At 32.1% G+C, this 22378-nt stretch overlaps 1 protein-coding gene across 7 annotated transcripts in view; it reads left to right on the top strand.

The window, feature by feature from the left end:
- Positions 1-22378, top strand: part of LOC141454713 (cubilin-like) — a 69398-nt gene that overhangs the window by 5528 nt on the left and 41492 nt on the right. For 6 of the 7 annotated variants that reach the window (XR_012458907.1, XR_012458908.1, XM_074129255.1 and 3 more), the window contains exons 2-27: positions 1766-1859; positions 1978-2107; positions 2950-3114; positions 3256-3303; positions 5498-5638; positions 5846-6097; positions 7220-7361; positions 7442-7542; positions 7658-7787; positions 7879-8067; positions 8166-8306; positions 9811-10010; positions 10237-10399; positions 11206-11390; positions 11479-11841; positions 12258-12414; positions 12492-12679; positions 14308-14473; positions 14917-15148; positions 15550-15680; positions 15760-15949; positions 16484-16644; positions 17551-17886; positions 17958-18223; positions 18327-18492; positions 22040-22221. Coding sequence is in view for 5 of the 7 variants with exons in the window: in XM_074129255.1 (XP_073985356.1) it covers positions 1774-1859; positions 1978-2107; positions 2950-3114; positions 3256-3303; positions 5498-5638; positions 5846-6097; positions 7220-7361; positions 7442-7542; positions 7658-7787; positions 7879-8067; positions 8166-8306; positions 9811-10010; positions 10237-10399; positions 11206-11390; positions 11479-11841; positions 12258-12414; positions 12492-12679; positions 14308-14473; positions 14917-15148; positions 15550-15680; positions 15760-15949; positions 16484-16644; positions 17551-17886; positions 17958-18223; positions 18327-18492; positions 22040-22221 (4611 nt within the window). In the remaining 2 variants the exon portion in view is untranslated. Of the gene's footprint in view, positions 1-1765; positions 1860-1977; positions 2108-2949; positions 3115-3255; positions 3304-4896; positions 5431-5497; positions 5639-5845; positions 6098-7219; positions 7362-7441; positions 7543-7657; positions 7788-7878; positions 8068-8165; positions 8307-9810; positions 10011-10236; positions 10400-11205; positions 11391-11478; positions 11842-12257; positions 12415-12491; positions 12680-14307; positions 14474-14916; positions 15149-15549; positions 15681-15759; positions 15950-16483; positions 16645-17550; positions 17887-17957; positions 18224-18326; positions 18493-22039; positions 22222-22378 lie in introns of those variants that run through there. The other variant, XM_074129258.1, reaches the window with a different exon arrangement.

Genomic DNA, 22378 nt, shown 5'->3' with positions numbered 1-22378 from the left:
AATTATTTTCTAACGCCCCCTAAGTTTTTTTTAACCACATCTTAAAAATCATAATTACACAATCTAAAAAAAAAAATCGTTTGCAAGTTAACGAACATTGTGACTTACAGCTGTTTTTGAGTAAATTCGAGCCTGTTATTGACAAACTTGTTAAAAATCATCAGATTCATCCTTCACATTAGATTAGTTTTAAAATTTAAATTGAAATGTTTGTTTTAATTTGAATAAAAGTTTTTCTACATTATTTATAAGGTTGCGTTTTATTGCTCTCATTAGAACAGTCTCATTTAAAGTTCGAACTCAAAAACAGGATACGCTATAATTAAACAATTTATGAACTAGAAACGATCCATTTCCATTTTTTAAACTATAAGGGCGAAGAAAATGTTAGATATTTAAACATCTTTAATTATTCCATTGAGAATGAATATGATTAACTTAAACTTAACTTGTTATTTTTATAAAGTGATAGCCTAAATTCAGTTATGGGACATTCGCCCATTCAGAAGTGGTATAAATCCTCCGTTACATTCTTGCCACCCAGGGAGCACGTGCAGATTAATCGCATTGCTGAAAGTCTGTACTTGCCATCTTGTACGCTGGAAAAACACGAATTAAATTCTAATTGCACGTACATAAGATGTTTTCAATTGGAAAAGGCTATTTTTAATTTGTAAGAATTCTGAATTAATTTCTGAATTGATTTTGTTGATAAGCTTCTCATTGATACACTGAATTAAAACATTCCCAAATTACAATTAATCTTAATGAAAGATGTATCAATGTATTTTGAACAATATATGTATGTACCATGTATTAATTTGTATAGTACAAAGTTTTCAAGTATAATATTAAAAAGCAATAGTTACAAAATCGCTTCTCACCTTTAAGTAGTACAAATAATTGGAAATGATTATGTTAGGCACATATAAAAAAATAAATTGAACGATAAGATCGTTTATATAGATTAGATAGACTGGCAGTGATCGGTTGAGTTCAGCGATTTTTCGGCAAAAATATGCGGGTTAAGACCGGTGAATAGGCCATCTGCGGACTGTTCAGTATGTGAACGTCTCATAATGATTAATTTTAGAAACTAATATACTTCGAAGTATCGTTTGTTTAAATAAAATATTTAATTTGTTGAAAATAAAATAAATTACTAAAAAAAATTAATAATTTAAAAAAAACTTGGACGAAGCTCCAAATTACCCACTGAACTCAAACGCTTAATATACAGTACTATCCTCAAACCAATGTGGACTTACTCGTACGGACTAGATCTGTGGGGTTCAGCCAAACCTACAAACATACGGACTGTACAGACATTTCAATCAAAAGTACTTCAACAGATAGCTGACGCTCCTTTCTACGGTGACTAACCTCCCTCTACACAACGACCTCAACACTCCCTTCATAGACCAACTCGCCAAGACTAAATATTAAAAATTCCATACTGCTTTCTCCACGTGCTCCAATCCTCTAGTACAGCCTCTCGCCTCCTCTGATATTCCTGACAATCCTCCTCGCCGACTAAATCGCCAGTGGCCCCGCGACTTCCTCGCAGTCTGAAGGCCTAAAATTAATATCCTGTAGAAAGTGCTGCCGCTGGGCAGTTTCTTTCCTCCTGCCTTTCACGCCTCTATACTTTTATCTCCCCATTTACTTATTGTATAGTGTATTATACAGATTGTAAATAACAAAATAAATTAAAGAAAAATAATAAAAAAAATGTATTAACATTATTATAAATTAATGTTTTCAGGTATTAAGATGGTTTATAATCACAGAATTTTTGTTTGGATGTTCTTCGTTTATTGCACCAATCATGTATATTCATACCTTCCCTACAAAGATCAGTTAGTTTACCCAATAACTTTATATTTTGTTATAAATTATTACAAATAGTTTTCATGTTTGTTCATCGCTTTCTTACTAATTACTATTCTTCATTTTTCGTTTGTTTCTCAAAATTAGAGCAAAATTATTTAGCGAAAATGGACATCTATATATAGTGAGTGCAGAAGGAGCTAATATTACTTTAAGAACAAGAGGTGCAGGCTACATTAATATTAACGAAGAAAATCTCCTTCAAGCAACCTACTTAGTAAGTATTGTGGTTTAAGTGGAAAAGTCATTCACATTCTTAGTGTTTTATTATGTCCTCTAAATTTGTTGTGTTATTTACCTAAGTTTGAGATCGTAACATTGTAGTTTTATTATTATTTTTTTTTATCCTAGAAAAAAGTCAGAATGAATTGATCCTTAATTTTTTTTTTACAAATGCCATTTAAACGTTGAACAAACTGCATACTGGACAGTCTTAACGGTTTTATCTGTCACAGCATCCTGTTTTATTTCATTATAGTTTGAATCTGTAATCATTAATATGCTTCTGTCCTTACGAGCTTATCATGTAGTCGCTACTGCCGTTCTTTTGGCCTTGCTTAATCTGAAAACTTTGCCGGACTTCTTCAATGAAAAGCTGAGGAATATATAAGCTGAATCGTATACTAAGTTTATATATTCTTAAGTATACAAAACTTATATAAATGTACATAAGTTTTGAATGACAAAGATTATTAACTTTTCTTTGGCCAGATCAGCTGCATTTTCTAGTGCAAAATTTTTCCATGACCAGTTCTCTGGTCTGGGCGATTATTTTTCTTTGCAGATGTTCCGTCTAAGATGGTGGTTAATTTGTGCGAGACGTTTTCTAAGCTTTGTTAAACTTATAGAATGTACAATGGAACCAATTCTGGCTGCACAAATCGCTAGGTACCTAATTGAAAAGTGATTAAGAAAATAAAAAACATGTTTTAGTTGTTGAATTTTACTATGATTTTGTTTGATTTCAATTTAATTAAGGGTTACTGATGGAATCATATAAAGAATAACAACACATTCCACTAAGCGGTTGAAATGATTAATAAAAATAATTATTTGCAGGCTAGAAAAGCAGCACTCTCTGTTGAAAAATTTGAGAGTGAGTCATTAGTTGATATACAAACAACTATTAATGGACTAACTTCGACAGTGAGAGGACCAATGTTGCGCCGATTAGAAAGACTGGAAACTTTTCTGCCAAACAGTACTTCTGGAACATTTACCACGGTAAGACAAATTTAACTGAGAATTAGTTGCGAATACACACACTACTGTGTGTAGTCACTTAATTGCAATTCCACTAACAAAGTGTATGAGCTTATTTTCAACAACTCTTAAGTTGTTTCATTAAGTGGTTTTTATTTTCAGGCAAACGTACTGTTTATAAGAAGAAAAATTATATTGTTGACCAGAAGGGTTAGTTAACTTATACTACAATTTATTAAATTGATAATTCACCATCATCTGATAAAAGCTTCTTTAACCAGAATTAATTAAATATGTTAAATGAAATTTACCTTTAAAACTGAAGTAAAGAAATAAACATAGTTTTAACTCTTTTACACAGACCTACTTCGCTTATGGAAGTACACTTTCTTTTAAAGTGCCTCAAGTGAATTAACCACTTACAAACAAAAATAGATGCTAACACTATTCCTACCGCACTTTATATTTTAGAAGTTTGAAAAACTATTTTCAGTAAATTGGCTTTTCATAATGGCAGATTCTATGTAAAGACTCATGATGATAACATATTAAAATATCAAATTTCAGCCTTCTGCTATTTCCCATTTTTTGACCGTTGACCACACACAGACCTCATGGAACCTCAGAACTAATATTTTGAAAATTCAAACTGTAAGTCTGAACGATTGTAAATTGGCGATTTCCCTTTCGAATCCCGCTTATAACTACTTTTTATTTGTCAGAAAAAATTGTTTGAAGCAAAATATGAGCTTCCATCCACGTCCACGACACCTAATTGGTATTTGGACGTTAAGCCCCGCCTGAAAAAAAGATAGTCGATTACTTTATTTATATATACAGGGTGTTTCAGGGTTAACTGAAAATATGAATTTAAGACCTCAAAACAAGAAAACATTTTCCTATGAAGGTATGCCCGTTAACGCTTTGTTTATGAGATATTCACGTATAAAGATTTCAATTTTTATGAATTATTATTAGGTAGGTTATTATAAAAAAAAATGAATAATAAAGAAAATGAGGAATCGGTATCTTTCTTCCACAGCAGCAATAGCCGAACGGCACTGGATTGCTGTTATTGATTCAATTACTCATCTTAAAGAATGAAGATCATTGACCGGCATTTCATAGACTTTTCCTTTATTGGCACCCCAAACAAAAACAATCCATTGGTGTCAGATCTGAAGAGCAAGCAGGCTAAAAGTGAGTCACTGAAACTCACGCTGAAAATGGTGCTCACGAATCGCATGAGGATTTTCGAGCATCTAGAGATGATAAGTCTTTTGGTTGAACATTTCTTGTGAGTGTAGCTTCATCCGTCCAGAGAATATGATGCGAAAATTGTGGCTTAAGACCAACTTGATTTAAATTCCAATCGTAAAATTGAATAAATGACAAAATTCTTGAGGTAATAAATATCGTACCGTTGATAATGCTATGAGTGACGCCCATCTGCAAAGAGAGTTCTCCTTACTCTCCTTAGAAAGTTGGCGTAATATGTAATTCAGCTGCAGCTCTTCGTACACTGGCGGACGGATTATCATCAAAATGTAGTAATATTGTCGCATTCCTTTCATTTCATAAAAGGGCAAGAGCTCTATCAGCACGTTGCATTAAAGCAAATATGCCAGTTTCTCTAACACGTTGAAATGTGGACCTAAAGATAGACTTTTATGGTAAACTCTGTAAAAGCGTCAAAGTGATAAATGTTATTGAGAAAGAGTTATTATTTAGAAAGTCCACAGTTCAAATTCCAGATGGTATTATTCCGTAAAATGTCAATATTGGCATTTGCAGTTGGCGTGTGGTTCTCCTTATTAATAAGCGAGAAATCTGGGTACAAAATTTGAGAGTTTGTAATCTTTACCAAATTTCAACATACTATATCTTTTATATTTCAATCCCTACAGTATTGATATATACAATTATGGAATTTATATTTATAAAATTGTGCTAAATTCCATAATGTTCTCTTAATTAGTTCGGGAGAAATCTGGGATCGGAATTTGGGTGTCTGTAATGTTTACCAATCTTCAATATGTATTCGATAACTCCTCTATTTCAACCTTTACAATACTGATTTCTTACACATAATGTTTGTAGTTGTCTATAACTGTGCTAAATTCCATAAGGTTCTCTTTATTAGTAACCGAGAAATAAAAGATCATTTAATTCTCTGATACGTGAAATTCATTCCGAACTTAATGTCTTTTGATTCGAGGGTACATTTGCTCATTTGGCTTTATTTTTTATTCTTACATTTACGTATACGTTCTTCGGTTAAACTCTTCAACGTTTGCAGAATAAGCAATCGAAGTTTCATTAAACGCAATATAAAAAGTGCGCTTCTTATCGTTTTGTATTTATTTATTTTTAGAAAACATTTTTAAAAAGTACTTTTTTTTAGATAAATATGCTGTTGACTCATATAAGACTGGTAAGGAGGAAACTGATCACTGACGATTGTGCATCTAATCCTTGCGAAAATGGTGGCACCTGTATCGATCTGTATAATGGATTTCATTGTATTTGCCCACAGTTATGGGAAGTAAGTAAAATTAAAACAATAAGCAAATAATTTATTTACTTATTAGCTATTAACGAAGTACTAAGCAAATTATAAGCTGCTTTTCAATTTAGTAATATAATTAAGCACCCTGCTTCGAGGCTAGGCTAATTATTTAATTTATTTTAATATGAATTAGACAATTTGTCTTCTTTTAAACAACTTCGTTAATTTGAGGATTGTTCGAAGGGCCTGACATGTCAAAAAGACGTTGATGAATGCGATAGATTCAATGGAACTGATCTTGGATGTCAAAATGGTGGTACATGTCAAAATACAGAAGGTGGTTATAACTGTTTATGTCCAGACAATTGGTTTGGATTACATTGCACCCGTCGAACCTATGACTGTACAGCACAAGATTCAGCAGAAATCTGTGGCCATGGTGTTTGTATTAATCGAGGAGGAGCTGGAAGAGGTTTTATATGTATCTGTGATCAGGTTTGCTGTTTTTCTGTTTATTTTATTTGATGTACAAACTAATAGGATTTTGTCTGCTGACTGATAAACTTATGTTGCTTGAAATGTGACTGAGTTGATGAATTAAATAATTTCTTAAGTTCGGAGGTTCTTCCTAGGAATAAAACAATGAGTTTTCAACGTTTTAGTAATTTTATTATCTTGACATATTATCATGATAACTCAAAGCCTTCAAAATGATAACATGCATACCAAACATTTCAATGTATTTTTGAGCGTGGAAAATGATAATAAAAACTTAAACGAAAAATTCGTTTTATAATCACGGCCGAAAGTTACGACTTAAGAGAAGGACTAATTCTTCAATATTTTTGCCGGTAGTGTCCTTTTGATGGTGAATAGAACTACAGAACATTTGAATGGAATTTTCATTTTCAAATTCGCATAAATGACTTCACATAAATAACATGTAAGAAAGAATATAATAAGAGCGCTATTTCAATGTCTTTATAGGAGGAGTACATTTTATATATTTGTAGATTTATACAACTCGTTAATTATGTGTTTTAGCCTCATTCCATGGTAGCAAATAATAAATGATTTATTCTGCTGAATATTAATCTCTATTTAAGTCAAATAGTCTTAAATAAATCAGGTCTCTCTTTTCTCTTTACTTTTCTGTAATACAATTTTAAGTATTTTCTCGGAAATGGTTTAAAATCAGTTTCATTGAATCGAATCTGACTGGAAGACAAACTGAGTTGTTTGAATAGTATTTTAGACTACAAATACTTTACTTTTAAAACAAATCAACAGAAAGCTGTTTTCTATAATACAAATAATAAAAAAATAAATAAATAAAAATAAAAAACTTATTCTAATTTGAAATTTTGTAGTAATTATTTGTTCATTGTTGAAAACATTTAAAAAATCTGGAGCTAGAGATCTCATTCCCTGAGGACTACGCTAATTGCCTAGAGTCATTGGTCTTGCGGAATTCTCAATCAATCTTCCCAGAGGAAAATCTTGCAACTTTCTACATAAAAATATAACTTTAATGACAAACAAAATACTAAAAAAAAAGAAGTATAATATTTACATAGCTTGAAAGGATCTTAAGAGAAAAAAAAAATTATGTTTAAGGGATGGACAAGTACTCCTGGTACTGGATCCTGCACAGTTGACATTAACGAATGCGATCAGAAAGCACATCCTTGCTCCCATGATCCTCCTGTCTCATGTGTTAATCTCCCTGGTAGTTTTGATTGCGAAGGATGCCCACCAGGTAGGTGCGTTTTATGTTTTTGCGAAGTATATAATAAATAAATAATGTTCAAGTAGAGTTAAGTAAATAAGTTTAATTAGGCTACTCTGGCAATGGTTACCATTGTGCTGATATTGATGAATGTCTAATCAACAATGGCGGCTGTAGTTCTCAACCACAAGTGCAGTGCATTAACACTAGGGTATGAATTTACAAGTATACAATAAATATTATATTATTGTAGTAATTAGGAGATCCTTTTTCTTTTTCTCTTACAACAGATGTAAATTATTATATGCTAATAATTTGAATTACAGGGATCATTTTCATGTGGCCCTTGTCCACCTGGTTATTCGGGGAATGGAATTACATGTGAGCCTGTGTCTTCTTTATGTGTTGTTAATAACGGTGGATGTAACGATATGGCCACTTGCATTCATAATCCAAGTAAATTATTCAATGTTTTTATTTCATTTTTATTATTATTTACATTCACATTATTATTCATTTATATATAAATTTTTCTCTTTTGTTTAAGGTCTCAATTATGTACAATGCAGATGTCCTTTGGGTTGGACTGGTTCAGGAATTGGACCCAGCGGGTGTGTACAGCTTGCAAATGTATCTGTAGCAGCGCCTTGCAAGAATAATCCTTGTTTAAACGGCGGAATATGCAATGAATTTCCAGATGGCCGCTTTGCCTGTACATGTTTACCTATTTATAGAGGTGAATATCATCAAATGGAGCACCATTAATCATTTGTTTGGATAAAATTTGGTATACTGCTGTTACTATATCCATAATTATATCAAATTAATTCTCAGGACCGACATGCGCTGAGAAATTAGATGTTTGCCAACCAAATCCATGTAAAAATGGAGCAACATGTGTAGAGTTCTCAACTAATATTCGATGTTATTGTAGTCCTGGTTTTACTGGCTTCCTTTGTGAAAATGAAGAAATGGGTAAAATTATAAAATTCACAAACAATACAATAAAAGTTTCATATATAAACAATTTGCTTTCAATTAAATAGTTGAATAATTATAAGATTTTTGATGATCAACTAATTTTTATGTTTTCTTACACCTTTTAAGAAGTAGTAATGGAAACATGTATTGCAAAATTAAAGTTTAGGCAAAAATCTATTGACCAAAAGTTCTTTACCGAAGCAGTTTTTTTTTTTAGTTTTTCCTGATTTTCTTAAAAGTTGTTCAAGCGGTTTTCTTTATATTTCGTATTCTACGGACTCAAGTAAAAATCTATCACTTTTATTTCTAATTTTTCTCTGAATTATTCAGCGGGGGAGGGGGAATTTGAGAACCACTGAATTAATATCTTTCAAAAGCACTTTACTCTTCGTTCACCTTATATAACATTAAAAGCTTGATAGATTACGAGTCTTGGAAAAATCATTTTTACGGAAGTACGACGTAACAGAATAGGTTCTGAGTATTTTGGAAATGGATTGATCTTTTTACTCCAAATTTGTTAAAAATCAACTGAAGATTTATGAAACCAATGGTTTTATTTGAGACTTTTTCTAAAAAACGTATTTTTTGAGAGTTTTGGGAATCTAAAATCGTTTAAAGAGCAAAAATTTGTCTGTATAAGTTCAAAGAAAGGAAAGAGCAAACACATCACCTCTCGTAGACCGTCATACATTCTGCCCACAAACACATAACTTTAGGCGTTGTAGAATTTTAAGAAAATTTTAAATTAGAATAGTAATAATTGCAGTAACTCGCACCATTTTTTAAAATTTACTTTGAATTTAATTTACTTTTGGTTTACAATAGCATCTAGGACTACACTTTAATTCTTCTTTAAAGTATCATTGGCCTATTATTATTCTCTTTGTTTAAAGCTGGTTATTCAAGACGTTAGTTTAGTAAAGCTCCATCATAAGATGGATTCTTCTCCAAGGATTTAAGAACTCTTTTAAGCAAGGCTGCAAAAATACGTTTTCGAAAAAAGTCACAAATAAAACCATTGTTTCATAAATCTTCAGCTGATTTTCAATAAATTTGGAGTAAAAAGATCAATCCATTTCCAAAATAATCATAAAATAAGGCTGCATAAATATCTCGAAATGTTTTTATTAGCTTTCATTAATTCAAATTAACCTCTAAGAAGACTAATTACCAGCTACTGGTCATGTTTCTTCTCAAGGTGGAAGCTTGCAGAAACTTTTATGCTAAAATCAGTCTGAAAAACCATCTTAGCTAGTGACGCTACGAGTTATTGCCAACTAAGTACCTAATTGGTAGTTGGACGTAAAGCCCGCTTGAAAAAATAAGCAATTACTTTTTTTGCGAACTAAGTTTTTTTTAAAAAAAATGTAAAATACAAATGTATGGTGCATTATATTACATGACATTTACGAGTATACTAAAATCAGTTGAGTTATATTTTAGGTGGATGTTATTCAACTAATCATTTATAATCACCAGCAGTTAAATTTTTCAGGTTGTGTAGGAAGATTTACAGGACTGGAAGGTACACTCAAGTGGCCAAGAGAAAACAGCAGCATTTCATCGCGTACCTCTCAAGGACAGAGTTGTAACTGGGTTATCACCTCTTCAAATAGTTCATTGGTTATAAAAATACAATTTACTAAAATTAATGTGCCTTCACGAATTCACAATTGTGCGTTTCAATACATTGAGGTACACTATTTACTACAACATATTAATTAATTTTAATAGGTTTAAAACTATTTGTTTCCACTAAAAGTAAAAAAGAAATGTTAAAAATCTATCTAGAAAAAAAGAAGCTTTGTACTATTAAGTAACTAGAAAAAATAGTAACAATTAGGCCAAATAATGAAAATTACTTTGTTGGTTGGTTATCTCACCTCCTGAATTATTTTTAATTTATTTTTGTTACATTAAGATATTTAATGGCCGAACTAGCAGTTATCCCTCGTTTGGCCGGTTTTGTGGAACATCTTTACCAGAACCAATAATTTCAACACATCCAAGTATCTTAATAGTTTTGCAATCCTATTTATCTTCAAACGGAGAATTTACTCTTACGTGGACAGCAGTCAAGCCAGGTTTGTCGATTTTCAGATACATTTTGCAGATACACTTTTTCCAAGCAATTGGATGAAATTTAGGTGCTTACTAATCTTATTATGGTGACTAAATTTTACGTCATTATTACATGTTCTGACTAAAAAAAGTTGAATACATAAATGTATATATTTATTTATTTATTATTTATATATTTATCTATAAATACTAAATAGTATAATTATAAAAGTGTTGAATCTCAAATGCCATGCTGTACGTCAACAGATGTAAAGGTATTGGAAGAAGGCGGCGATTGACGACCAAAATATTTTTGAAAATGTACTATGAACCACAGTAATTTTATTCATTGAATTTATCCAATGTGACACACTTTTTTTTTTTATTTTGAACGGTTTCGGATTTTAATACATCATCAGTGGTTGATTTATCAGTTTGGTCTAGAAAATTTGATTTCCAATGATTTCTATAATCAGCAGAAACATCGTGGATGATAAATTCGGAGAGTGAATTTAAAACCTAACAGCAACTATGTGTAATATCCATTTGAATCCAGACATTTAAAGACCTTATAATATAAACTACGTAATAAGGATACAAGCTGAAAAAATTTTTAGTCCCAATAGCAGTTTGGATTAATGAAGAGAATTGGTCGAAAACCGTGAGATTTATCCAGCCCACTTAACTTCCTTTTTAAAGGATTTGATTAATGAAAGAAACTTCTCTTGAGTTTTCCTATTGGTCTGTTTTGTATTCCATTTTTTGATTAGCCCAAAATGCTGATTTGAGAAGGTTTAAATACAAATTTTAAAAATCATTAAATTTTCAGAATGTGGAGGAAACATAAATGCATCGGTTCATGGAATATTAACTTCACCTGGGTCGCCTGGACCTTACCCACATAATGCAGATTGTGAATGGCACCTTATCGCCCCGGAAGGAAAGCGAATACAGATATCTTTCTTTTCGCTTGATATTGAAATTCATGCCAACTGTAGCAGCGATTTTCTTGAGGTATTTTTTTTGCGTTCAGTAAAATATTAACATAAATTCGAATTTATCTGAAAACGTTAAGTTTAACTTGTTTAATGTTTCTTCACAGATCCTCGATGGGCCATCTTTAATAAGCCCTTTATTAAAAAAATTGTGTAATAAAACACAGCCAGCACCTATACTAACGTCTTCAAATGCGGCAACCATACATTTTCATTCTGATAATACTGGAAGTGGAAAAGGTTTTCAGATTACATATACTCCGACAGAAGGTATACCTGGTTGCGGTGGCACTTTTACTGCACCAACTGGACGCATCACACCACCTTCTTCAATTACTGAAAAAAATTCTTACGCTGACCATCTTAATTGTGAATGGAAAATTCAAATACCTGAAGGGGAAAGAATAAAACTCAGTATCGTGAAACTCAGTTTGGAATCCAGTAACAACTGTAAATATGATTCGCTAGCAGTAAGTAAGCTATGTCTGACTTTGAAATTCGTATTTAAAATTTCATTAAATTTGTTAGCTGCTGAATTAATATGAACATTCATTCGTTAGTTTAGGTATTCATCTGTAGTAAGACCGATTTTGCGTACAAAAACAAATCGTATTGTCATTATAGTTCCTTATATCTTTGTTGTGACTCCAAGAAGGATTTTAAAAAGCGGGAGTGTTGCCCAATAAAAATGATAGTGTCATAGTTTTTTAATCAAACTTTTTCAACTTTAAAAAGCAGATCTAATCAAAAATCTCAAGCGTTTTCGTTTGGAATATAAGGAAAAAAAATGTAGATTTTTGTTAAGAGGAATTCTAATTTATAAATTGTAATATTGTAACTTGCAAACAAGTAGAACAAAATTATGAAAAATTCGTCATTTTTCAAGGTATACGATGGTCCGTCTGTGGAATCTGATTTATTTGGAAAGTGGTGTGGAAACGTTTTACCTTTGCCAGTCGTTTCTACTACAAATATTTTAACCATATTATTTATCTCTGATCATACATTCAACGAAGGGGAATTCGTTATTACTTACATTTCAGGTCCATATGTTCATATATATTACTCTAAAGAAATGTATTTACAAATTTATGATAACATATAATCTACATTATTTCAGTATGTGGAGGAAACTACTATGAAAGTTCTGGTGTTTTATCGTCACCTTACTATCCTAAACATTACCCAGAAGACCGTCAGTGTACCTACTTAATACAACAGCCTCCTGGCAAGGCAATAGAATTAAGATTTTTAGATGTTGATATTGAAGAAGAGGTAGATGATGAATGTGAATATGATTATTTAATGGTAATATTTTAAAATTTTAAATTTATTTATCATTTTCTCCCTATGAAGTAGATAAAGTTGTTTTCTATGTGTATCTTTAGTTCACTCTGGGTTCTTTAAAACTTTTATTTTTGAAACAAACAAGGCCGCTTTCAACATTTTTGGTTTAACATAAATAGTCAAAGTAACATATTAATTAATTTATTTATTATTCATTTACAAATACATGCAAATGCCTAATGAGGAGCTGGTAAAACAAAGTAACGATTGTGTAAACATTCTAAATAGATATCAGATACAAGTTAAAATAGAACAATCTAAAAAATTAAAGCTAAAAATACAAACAAATATATGTAAAATAAAAGAAGAATAGTTTATGATATAAAAACTATAAAAGTATATTTTGAAACAAAATAAAAATAAAATAGAGCAAAAATACGTTATTAATGAAATAAGTTATTAAATAAGTTACTTAAGTAAAATAGGAAATGAATATTTCTAAGCAGACAGGGAAAATTCTTTAAAAAAAAACAAATTATATATTATTAGCAAGTCTCTGAATTTTATTAATTGGAGCAAAATAAAGTTATTTGAACAAGAAGGAATGTTAAAGAGAGTGGTTATCCTAACATGAGAGGTAATATTGAAGTTGACTAGCTGAAGGATTTCATTGCAGTCTATTTGTGAGTTTATGATCATGAAACATACTAGAGTAGTTATGAAAAAAAATTAAATCTGTTGTACGCTTGAATTTAAGGAAAAGTAAGTTCACATGATATCAAAATCTATAGAATTTGAATAAGTAATAGAGAAAATTATTAATGTTCGGGAAGCTGTATTGCATTATTTATTGATTGCTAATTAAAAAGAAATAGGAAAAAGGATAACAGGGGAATGGGTTTTAGAATTTAGGAGATTTGCAGTAGTTTTGCGTGTAGGAGGCAAGGAAAGATCTAGGGTACCTAATTATAAAACCTAAATTTTTAATTTCTTTGGCGATGATGTGTAATATGGGAAATTAGATATTGTAAAATTTAAAAATATATAGTTGTTACGCTTTCTATAATCGTAAAGTTCAAGATGTCTACCTTGTAGTCTTGAGAACGCTCGCGCAGTCCAAGCAAATTGTTATATTTTTCATTATTAATTTGCCAATCACAAATTTCTTCATTTATCCTTTTTCATTTTGATTGTTGCAGTATTGTAAACGAAAGCATCTCGAAAGTTGAACGAGCTTGACGTGAATTTTTATCGTGATATTAATCCGTGCATTAGATTTGTTTATGGCGTTTCAATTGATCACCATATGGTCTTATTAAACATGTTCGCACACGAAAAGAGTCTATTGATTTGTGTTCTCCATTAACGATTGGATGCAGCTAATTTTGTTTGAGAACTGTTTCTAAAAATTTGTTTACTCTTAAAAATAAGAGACTAATTTATTACGAAATTTAAGGAATATCACCTTTCTCATTTTTCATTAAAAAAAAAAAAAAAAACACAACAGGGAGGTAGTTTAAAGTTTAAAATATTGTTTCACAACTATTTAGAAATATTTTTGCGGCCGATGTACAGATATCCTAAAAAAAAATTCTAGTAGTGAATATTTCATGTCTTTTATATCTGTACCAGATTTTTTTTCGTTACAGATTTATGATGGCGACTCAGATGCTTCACCACTTCGAGGAGAATTTTGTGGAAATGGCACTCCTGGTGTAATAATATCATCACATAATTACTTATATTTAGTTTTTAATACTGATGATTCAAGAACTGGACGTGGTTTCTATGCTAATTATTCGACTTTCGATGTTGGTATGAATTTGTTGTCAGCAATTCGTTTCTGAGTTTTTTTAATCAATGTTTACAAATTAAGTTTTAATATCTAGATCTAGATAATTAATTTAAACTTCGGATTGACTTTCCTAATTGTGAAAGTAGCAAAAATAATAATAATGTTAGGTAAGGTTTAAAATTTATAATAAAGATTCAAAATGCGCTCCTAAAATTATTAAAAACGCAAGAAGTTAACAATTTTTCTTCACTTTAATCGCAGGTGATTTAATCCATTCAATAACACAATTCTGCGTATAATGATTTTGTATAGAAATATTTTTCAACTCGAGTTATAATATTAATATACAAATATTTCACCAGATTTCTATTACTTAAAGCGTTTTAGTAATTTTAATTAGTTTAGTAAATTTTTCTAAATACTGATCGATCACATTCAAATAATTTTGATTTTTTTTCATTAGGCTGTGGCGGAATATTGGTAGAAAATACTGGTTTTATATCGTCGCCAAAATACCCTGATGAATACCCTGTAAACAAAAGTTGTCATTGGATAATAAAAGCAAGGCCAGGATATATTATTCAACTAACCTGGTTAGCTTTTAAAATAGAATTTTCTCCAAGCTGCGTTCATGATTGGGTTAAAATATATGACAATACTACTACACCTCTCGCAGATTATCAAACTGGAGAAAGGTTAGCATGATTTTTTTTATTATAAGCTTTATTACATTTATTTGACTTTTTTATTTCTGTGAATGATTAGAAAATTTAAACGCTGAAAATGGTAACATCTAGAATATCTTTGATTACAAATAATCGAACAACCAAGGGTTTATTGTTATCGAGCCAATCTGGTTAACATCTACATATATTATCTGGTAATTCCCAACAAGATCCAATACTAGTTCTAGAATTATATCTTAGTCTAGTATTAGGAGAGGTTTAAAGTCTTCTTTATTTACTAGTTACCTGATTAAAGCAGTTTCAATTTTTGACTATTCATGGATCTTTGAAAAAAGTGTTCAAAATCAACAATTTACTTTAGTAAAATTCTCAAAAACTAATTTCAAACTAATGCTCTAATATTTTTGTAGTTATTGTGGATCAAACATGCCACCAGTAATAACATCTTCATCAAACTTGCTATTGATTGAGTTTCATACTGATAGTTCTGAAGCCGAACCTGGATTTATGGCAACATATACAACATTGGACTATCGTACAAGTAGTTATTTTTTCAGTTTAAAATTTTATTTTCATTATCTTAAGAATTTTATATTTTTAATATATACTTACATTTTTAGCTTGTAGTGGCAACTTTTTTGGTAATGTTGGTTCTATAAAAAGTCCTAATTATCCTGATAACTATCCAGATAATCTTAATTGTGTTTGGGTAATTACTGTCCCTAATGGAAAAATGATTCATTTGAATGTTATTGAATTTGATATTGAAAAATTCTCAATGAAGTGTGAAGATGACTTCCTTGAAATAAGGTAATACTTATTCAGAAACAATTACATTCACTTTAAAAAAAACCGATCATTGATTTTTTATAATTTAATTTTTTATCTTGTACTGCTCCAACATGTGTACAGAATGAATTTTACATAGACATGATGCAGTAACCTGAAATTCATCTGGGCAGAAGATTTTCGGATCAGCCATGTCACTCTTTAATATCTTCTTTTAATCAGCGCAAATTTTTTACTTTTAAGGGCGACTTTTATCAATATTATCAATTTTTGACAATATTTATTTATTAATATTGAACCTGTCCGGTATAGTAAAAAGGTGTAATGTTAAAATACACTGAATTTTGACATTTTTTTCCCTCTTTACTGTCGTTTATATTCGTTTACATTCTCGCTTGTAAGTATTTCTTTTAGGATTAGTTTAGTTTTCATGAAAAACGTTGTCGAATATGAGGAAAAAACGGAAATGTTTGCAGCGAAATTTCTCTGCGCTCTCAACACTTCACAAAAACAGTAATCGACATTAATTTATATTTTATGTTGTTTGTTTGAAAGGAATGGAGGTTATGAATCGTCCCCGCTAATTAACAGATATTGTGGCACTACTATTGACCGCGAAATTACTTCAATGACTAATCAAATGTACATTAAGTTTATTAGTGATTCTTCCTATACTTCTAAAGGATTTTTTCTAACGTGGGATAGCTCTCTAACAGGTAAATATTTAAATATTTATCGATTAAGCTGTTTTATATTTTACAAAACGTGTTGTGGCAAAGTGTGGTGTAAACACTTACAAGACTTACTCTTATGTTCTCAAAAATGCTAAACACCAAATTTTTTCACAGAAGTATCCTTAATAAAATTTTCGGAAAAAATGTTGCTAGTAAAAGTTATGGATCTTCATATAAAAGATTAGCACTTGTAAGTTTAAAGAAACTCTGAAATATTTTTCGAAAAAATGAAACATTTAGTAAGGTGATCTTCCAGTTGACTAATTTAATCAAAACCTTATAGATGCAAATTCGTTGCTACCTAAGTTAATGACCGATCCACTTCTGACGATAGATGGAATTCCGTAATTGTCCACAGATGCAATAAACATGCTTACTGCGATGGATAAATTCAGCGAAAGTAATAAACCCTGTGAACTTAATTTTCTATGCCACATTTCGCGCAACTTAGAATTTCAGAAAAAGTTTTTATCACTGCCCAAATAATTTAATTTATTCAAGATTTTTCTCTCCGTAAACACTGTTATTCATTAATTTAAACATAAGTTGTGAATGGATTTGCTAATTTTCTCGGGGATGTTGGTAAGTCCCCTGCGTCAAAATTTCATTGCTTAAAATGATTATATTTAATCATTTTCACTGAATTGGAAATTCATGAACCTCATTAATATTCATCCATCAAATTTATATTAGATTTGACTTTTAAAAGTCAAATGGAATTCTAGATCAAGTTTTCATGGAATTAAGGAAGTTTTGCTGTTTTCAAAATAAATATTTAGCATTTAAATTTACAAATTTTCTAAAATTTGATTACTTTTTTGAGAGATAAGATTTTTGTGTTTATATTTGAATGAATGATTATGATAAGATTTATTTTTTTAAATGCAGGTTGTGGTGGAACACTTTTCGGATCTTTTGGTGATATCATCTCTCCAAATTACCCTTTACCTTATGGGAAAAATGCAGATTGCACATGGCGGATTTCTGTATCTCACGGCTCTGTGATAAAATTAATGATTTTGGACATGGAGCTAGAAGCGGAAGACAATTGTTATCTAGATTTCTTAGAAATTCGTGATGGGGCATATAAAGGAGGCCGTCTTCTTGGTCGATATTGTAAAGGGCATATGACGGCAATACATTCTTCTAGTAACCACCTATATCTTCGTTTCCGTTCGGATATTTCAGCAGAAGGAAGAGGTTTTCATCTGAGATACGTGACAGGTTAGTTTTTAATGTTTTTTTTTAAATTAATTTGTTAGTTTTTATTAAACTTTTTTTTTTAAATTATTCAGATTGCAACAGAACTATTACTGGCTTTAGAGGGGTTATAGAGTCACCCAATTTTCCTAATGATGAACCTGATGAAGTAAATTGTAATTGGATCATTGAAGCTCCTAAAGGAAATTCAATAAACATCAGTTTTTCCCACTTCAAACTTGTTGACCATCCAGTTTCCGTTTTTTTGGAGAGTTCTTTCAGAATGTCACCTTTTTCAAGATTCTCTGAAGCTGTTGTATCTTTACAGCCTAACAAATCTTGTTCTCATACTTATTTGCAGGTATGTTGCTCATAAATTACAATAATTAACCATGATTGTTACTGGAATTGGTGTTTATTTTTATAAATATAAAATCTAAAATTAAATACAAACCATTATACAGATTTACGAAGGTTCTGGTACGAATTTGCCAAGCATCATGAATGGAATGTATTGTGGCACGATTATTCCATCTATGTATAGTTCAACTTTAGATCACTTATACATAAAGTACAAAAGTTCAAGATTTTCGCTAAAAAATACGTTTCGCTTAGAATGGATTGTGTCAGGTATTTATTATAAACGTCATTCAAATTATTCTTGGTGTAGCAAATTTTAAATTTTTTTACAAAAGAGCTCAAAAAGTGTTTTTGGCATTCTTGACAAGGCTTTATTTCGTGACATCATAAGGTTTTTTTCAAATGTTAAATTCTGCTTGAACTTTAATCCACAGCAAAATTGTTAGGCTATTGATTTATGCTTTTCATCACAAAAGAGTATTCTTTATAGCTTCAAGTTCAAATTCTGAGCTTATATTGCAGACCTTATTCACAAGATAAAATAATTGGACTCGGCCCTTGTTAAAGAGATATTGAAACTTTACAATCTCTGATATACTACTCAACACTTTACTGGCCATTTCATTTCTTACTGTTCTGAACTCTTTGTAATCTGACCGAACTAAATACCACTTCTTTCTTAGTCTACAATTAGGAGGATACTAAGCAGATATTTTATCGGAAATATGCAATGTTCAAAATTTTATGATGTCATATTGACCTCAATTTTAGATTCAAAATATCTCGCTTCATAGAGTTCAAACTTACGAATTTCACACATTTTAAGGGTACTGCAAATTCTATGATTGAAAAAAATATACACGTTAGGAATTTCCTTTGCCTCACTTCCTGCAGACTGAGAGCAATGAATTTTGGCACAGTTATTAGTCCTTCTCTATATAGGTACCACCTAGAGTCACTTACTTTTTCCATCTTTTTAATAACGTAAACACCTCGCTTGTTAGAAGTCGACAAATTACTCCCAAAGCCACGTTGTGACTTCGGAAATCAGAGTCTCATCATCTGGAAAATGTTTGCTCTTCAAATAACTTCATCGTTGGAAAGAGGTCCGATGGTAAATAGCCAATAGATGGCGGTAGAATTTCAAAGCCACAGGAGTATTCTTCCATTTGGGTAGCATGTGAGTGTGATTTTGGACACCTTTAGTGACCATTTCACATCTCTTGGATTTAATGAATTAAGCATAGTATGCCCCAGTGATCATGGTATCCATTGCTAGGAAATCCAACAATACTACTACTTGTTGGTCCCAAAATACTGTGAGTCTGAAATTGGAGCTGTTTGCTCCGAAGTCCGACCACATTTGAATTGACGATGCCAGTTCTTGACTACATCACATGATGGGGAATCATCACCATAAACCTCTTTCATCTCATCGAACGTCTCCTTTGGTGTGCGGTCTTTGAATTAAAGCAACTTGGTGACGGCTGTTTATTCCACTGGGTCCATTATCATACCTCATACAACTTCAGCACCTTGAAAATTAAGACCGTTATCAGTTCTGAGTCGCAAATTGGCACGTAACCTATAGAAACTTATACTCATGTGCAGTTTCAGCGTCCCATGTTAAATAGAAGTTGGTCAGGAGGAATCTTTAATGGACTCCCTTCGTAATAGGAAAGAAGGTACATAATGTAGTTTACAGAAATAATATTTCAAATAACATTTTTTTTTTTTGTTGTATTTATTTATTTATTTGCAACTGTACAAAAATATACATTTAGCAAAAGTGAAATACTAATAAACATTCGATTGTGCCACTGAGCTGGCTCAGTACCACAACCAGGATGACAGGATGAGAGAAACCAGCCAACGGTGGAACTCTCTAGGAACCCATTGGGGGTTTAGGAGGCAATGAGGTCACATGGCCAACGCCGTTTTAAGCGACGTGGAGGATTGTCAGGATGGGACGATGTGGATAGAGTTTGAGCCAGAGGATTTGGGTGATCGGAGAGTTTGCTGTGGAAATTTAGGAATCGGGTGTGGATTAACTCATTTACGTAGGGAATATTGAGATCATGATGGAGGGTGCGGTTGGAGACATAGAATGGTGCGTTAACGATTCGGCGGAGGACTTTAGACTGGAAAGATTGGATAGGTTGGATGTTGGATGGTTTGGCAGAGCCCCACAATTCTGCTCCATAGGTCCATTTTGGTCGTAATAGTGTTTTGTAAAGTGTAAATTTGTTTTGTACGTTCATGGAGGATTTCGGTCCAAGGAGTCTCCTTAGTAGTCCGTAGCGTCTGTTCAGTTCTTGTCTTTTAAGTCTTGTGTGAGGGTTCCAGGTTAGACGGCTGTCTAGGTAGAGCCCTAGATAACGAACCTGTGTGGAAGTCGGTAGGTCAGTATTGTTAATAGTTATTGGAGGGCAGGTCTGTCTTCGTAATGTGAATGTCACCTGTATACATTTGGTAGTGTTAATTTTAATCCTCCATGTTCGGCACCAAGCTTCTATGAGCTCAAGGTGTTCTTGGAGAATGTTAGAGACTTGAAGAGGATCAGGGTGGGAAGATAGTATGGCGGTGTCATCGGCGTAGGTTGTGATTAGGGTTTGGGGATGGGTAGGGATGGCAGCAGTATAGATGGTGAATAGGATCGGTCCAAGTATGCTGCCCTGTGGCACACCGGCGTGTATTGCATGAAGATCAGAGACCTCTCCACCGCATCTCACTCTGAAACAGCGATCGGTAAGGTAGGATTGCAGGAGTAGGTAAAAAGGAGTGGGGAGGAATTTTTTAAGTTTAAATAGTAGTCCTGGGTGCCAAACTCTGTCGAAAGCCTGGGCGAGGAAGACACCCAGGCAGTACTTCTTGTATTCTAGAGCCGAGGAAATGGTGTCGACGACTCTGTATGACTGTTGGATAGTGGAGTGACGGGTGCAAAAACCAAAATGATGGGTAGGGATGATATTTTGGACTTCTAGGATGGGGATAAGTCTCTTGAGGAGTAATTTTTCCAAAACTTTGGATAGAGTAGGAAGAAGACTAATAGGTCTATAAGAAGATACCTCGCTAGGAGGTTTATATGGTTTAGGGATAAGAGTAATTAAGGAATATTTCCATTGAGCCGGAAAGTGGGTTGTGCGTAGGATAGAATTGAAAATGGTTGTAAGGAAAATAATGGCCTTCCGTGGAAGTTGGCGAAGTATGATAGGAGTAATGAGATCATGTCCAGGGGTTTTTTCGAGGTAGATGGTCAACAAGGAATTTCACCGCGGAAGGATGAATTGGTTTTGAAGGAATGTGGAGTGGAAGGGGAATGTCAAGATTTTGAAGGACATGATTCACATGGGGAGGATCAACTACATCAGGATGTGAAGTGAAGGTTAGCTGTAAATAGTTGGCAAACACATCAGCCCTTTCCTTATCGCCCCTGGCCCAGGAGCCATTAGGGGAGCGGATAGGGGAAATAGCAGTGTGATATTTTAATATTCTTTCAAATAACATAAAATTTTTAATGTTAATATCTAGCTTTGATTCGTCCATTATTCTGTATAATTTGCCACACTTAGAGGCAACTTCCTACTCTTGAGAGAAACATTAATCTTTGAGTTACTACTGGTAAATTAGCTTACTATAATTTTTTATAGCAATTGAATGCAAATTCTTAAACACTAATTTTTTTGCAAGCTAATCTTCCAAAACTCAAATTTAATAATAACTGATTGGTAGGATTAGTGCAACCCGAATTTATTCTTGCTTTTTTTTTTTCTTTTTTTTATCAGCAATTCCGCTGTTAAATGTACATTAATTTCAGGTTGTGGAGGCCACCTGAAGAAGCCGTTTGATACCTTAGAATCTCCTGGTTATCCTAATGGTTACACTAGAGCATATGTTTGTGAATGGTACATAACTGTAGAGTATGGCAAGAGCATTGATTTGCGTATAACTGATCTGCAACTGGAAAAATCTCCAAATTGTACCTACGATTCATTAAAAGTAAGTCTTTTTTTAAAAAATGAGTCTAATTACCTGAATATTTAACTTCCTATGAAATTAGTCATTAGATATGTTTTATAGCCATTTTAACGAATTTAAGGTTTCAGTCCATTCCTTCTCATCAGTTTCATTTCTACTTATACGATACATGCATACC

This window comes from Rhodnius prolixus, unplaced genomic scaffold, assembly GCF_049639745.1.
Source record: "Rhodnius prolixus isolate KJV_2025 unplaced genomic scaffold, Rpr scaffold_9, whole genome shotgun sequence".
Lineage (NCBI taxonomy): Eukaryota > Metazoa > Arthropoda > Insecta > Hemiptera > Reduviidae > Rhodnius > Rhodnius prolixus.
The sequence above is the reverse complement of the archived record's forward strand: the minus strand, read 5'-3'. Positions and strand labels throughout refer to the sequence as shown.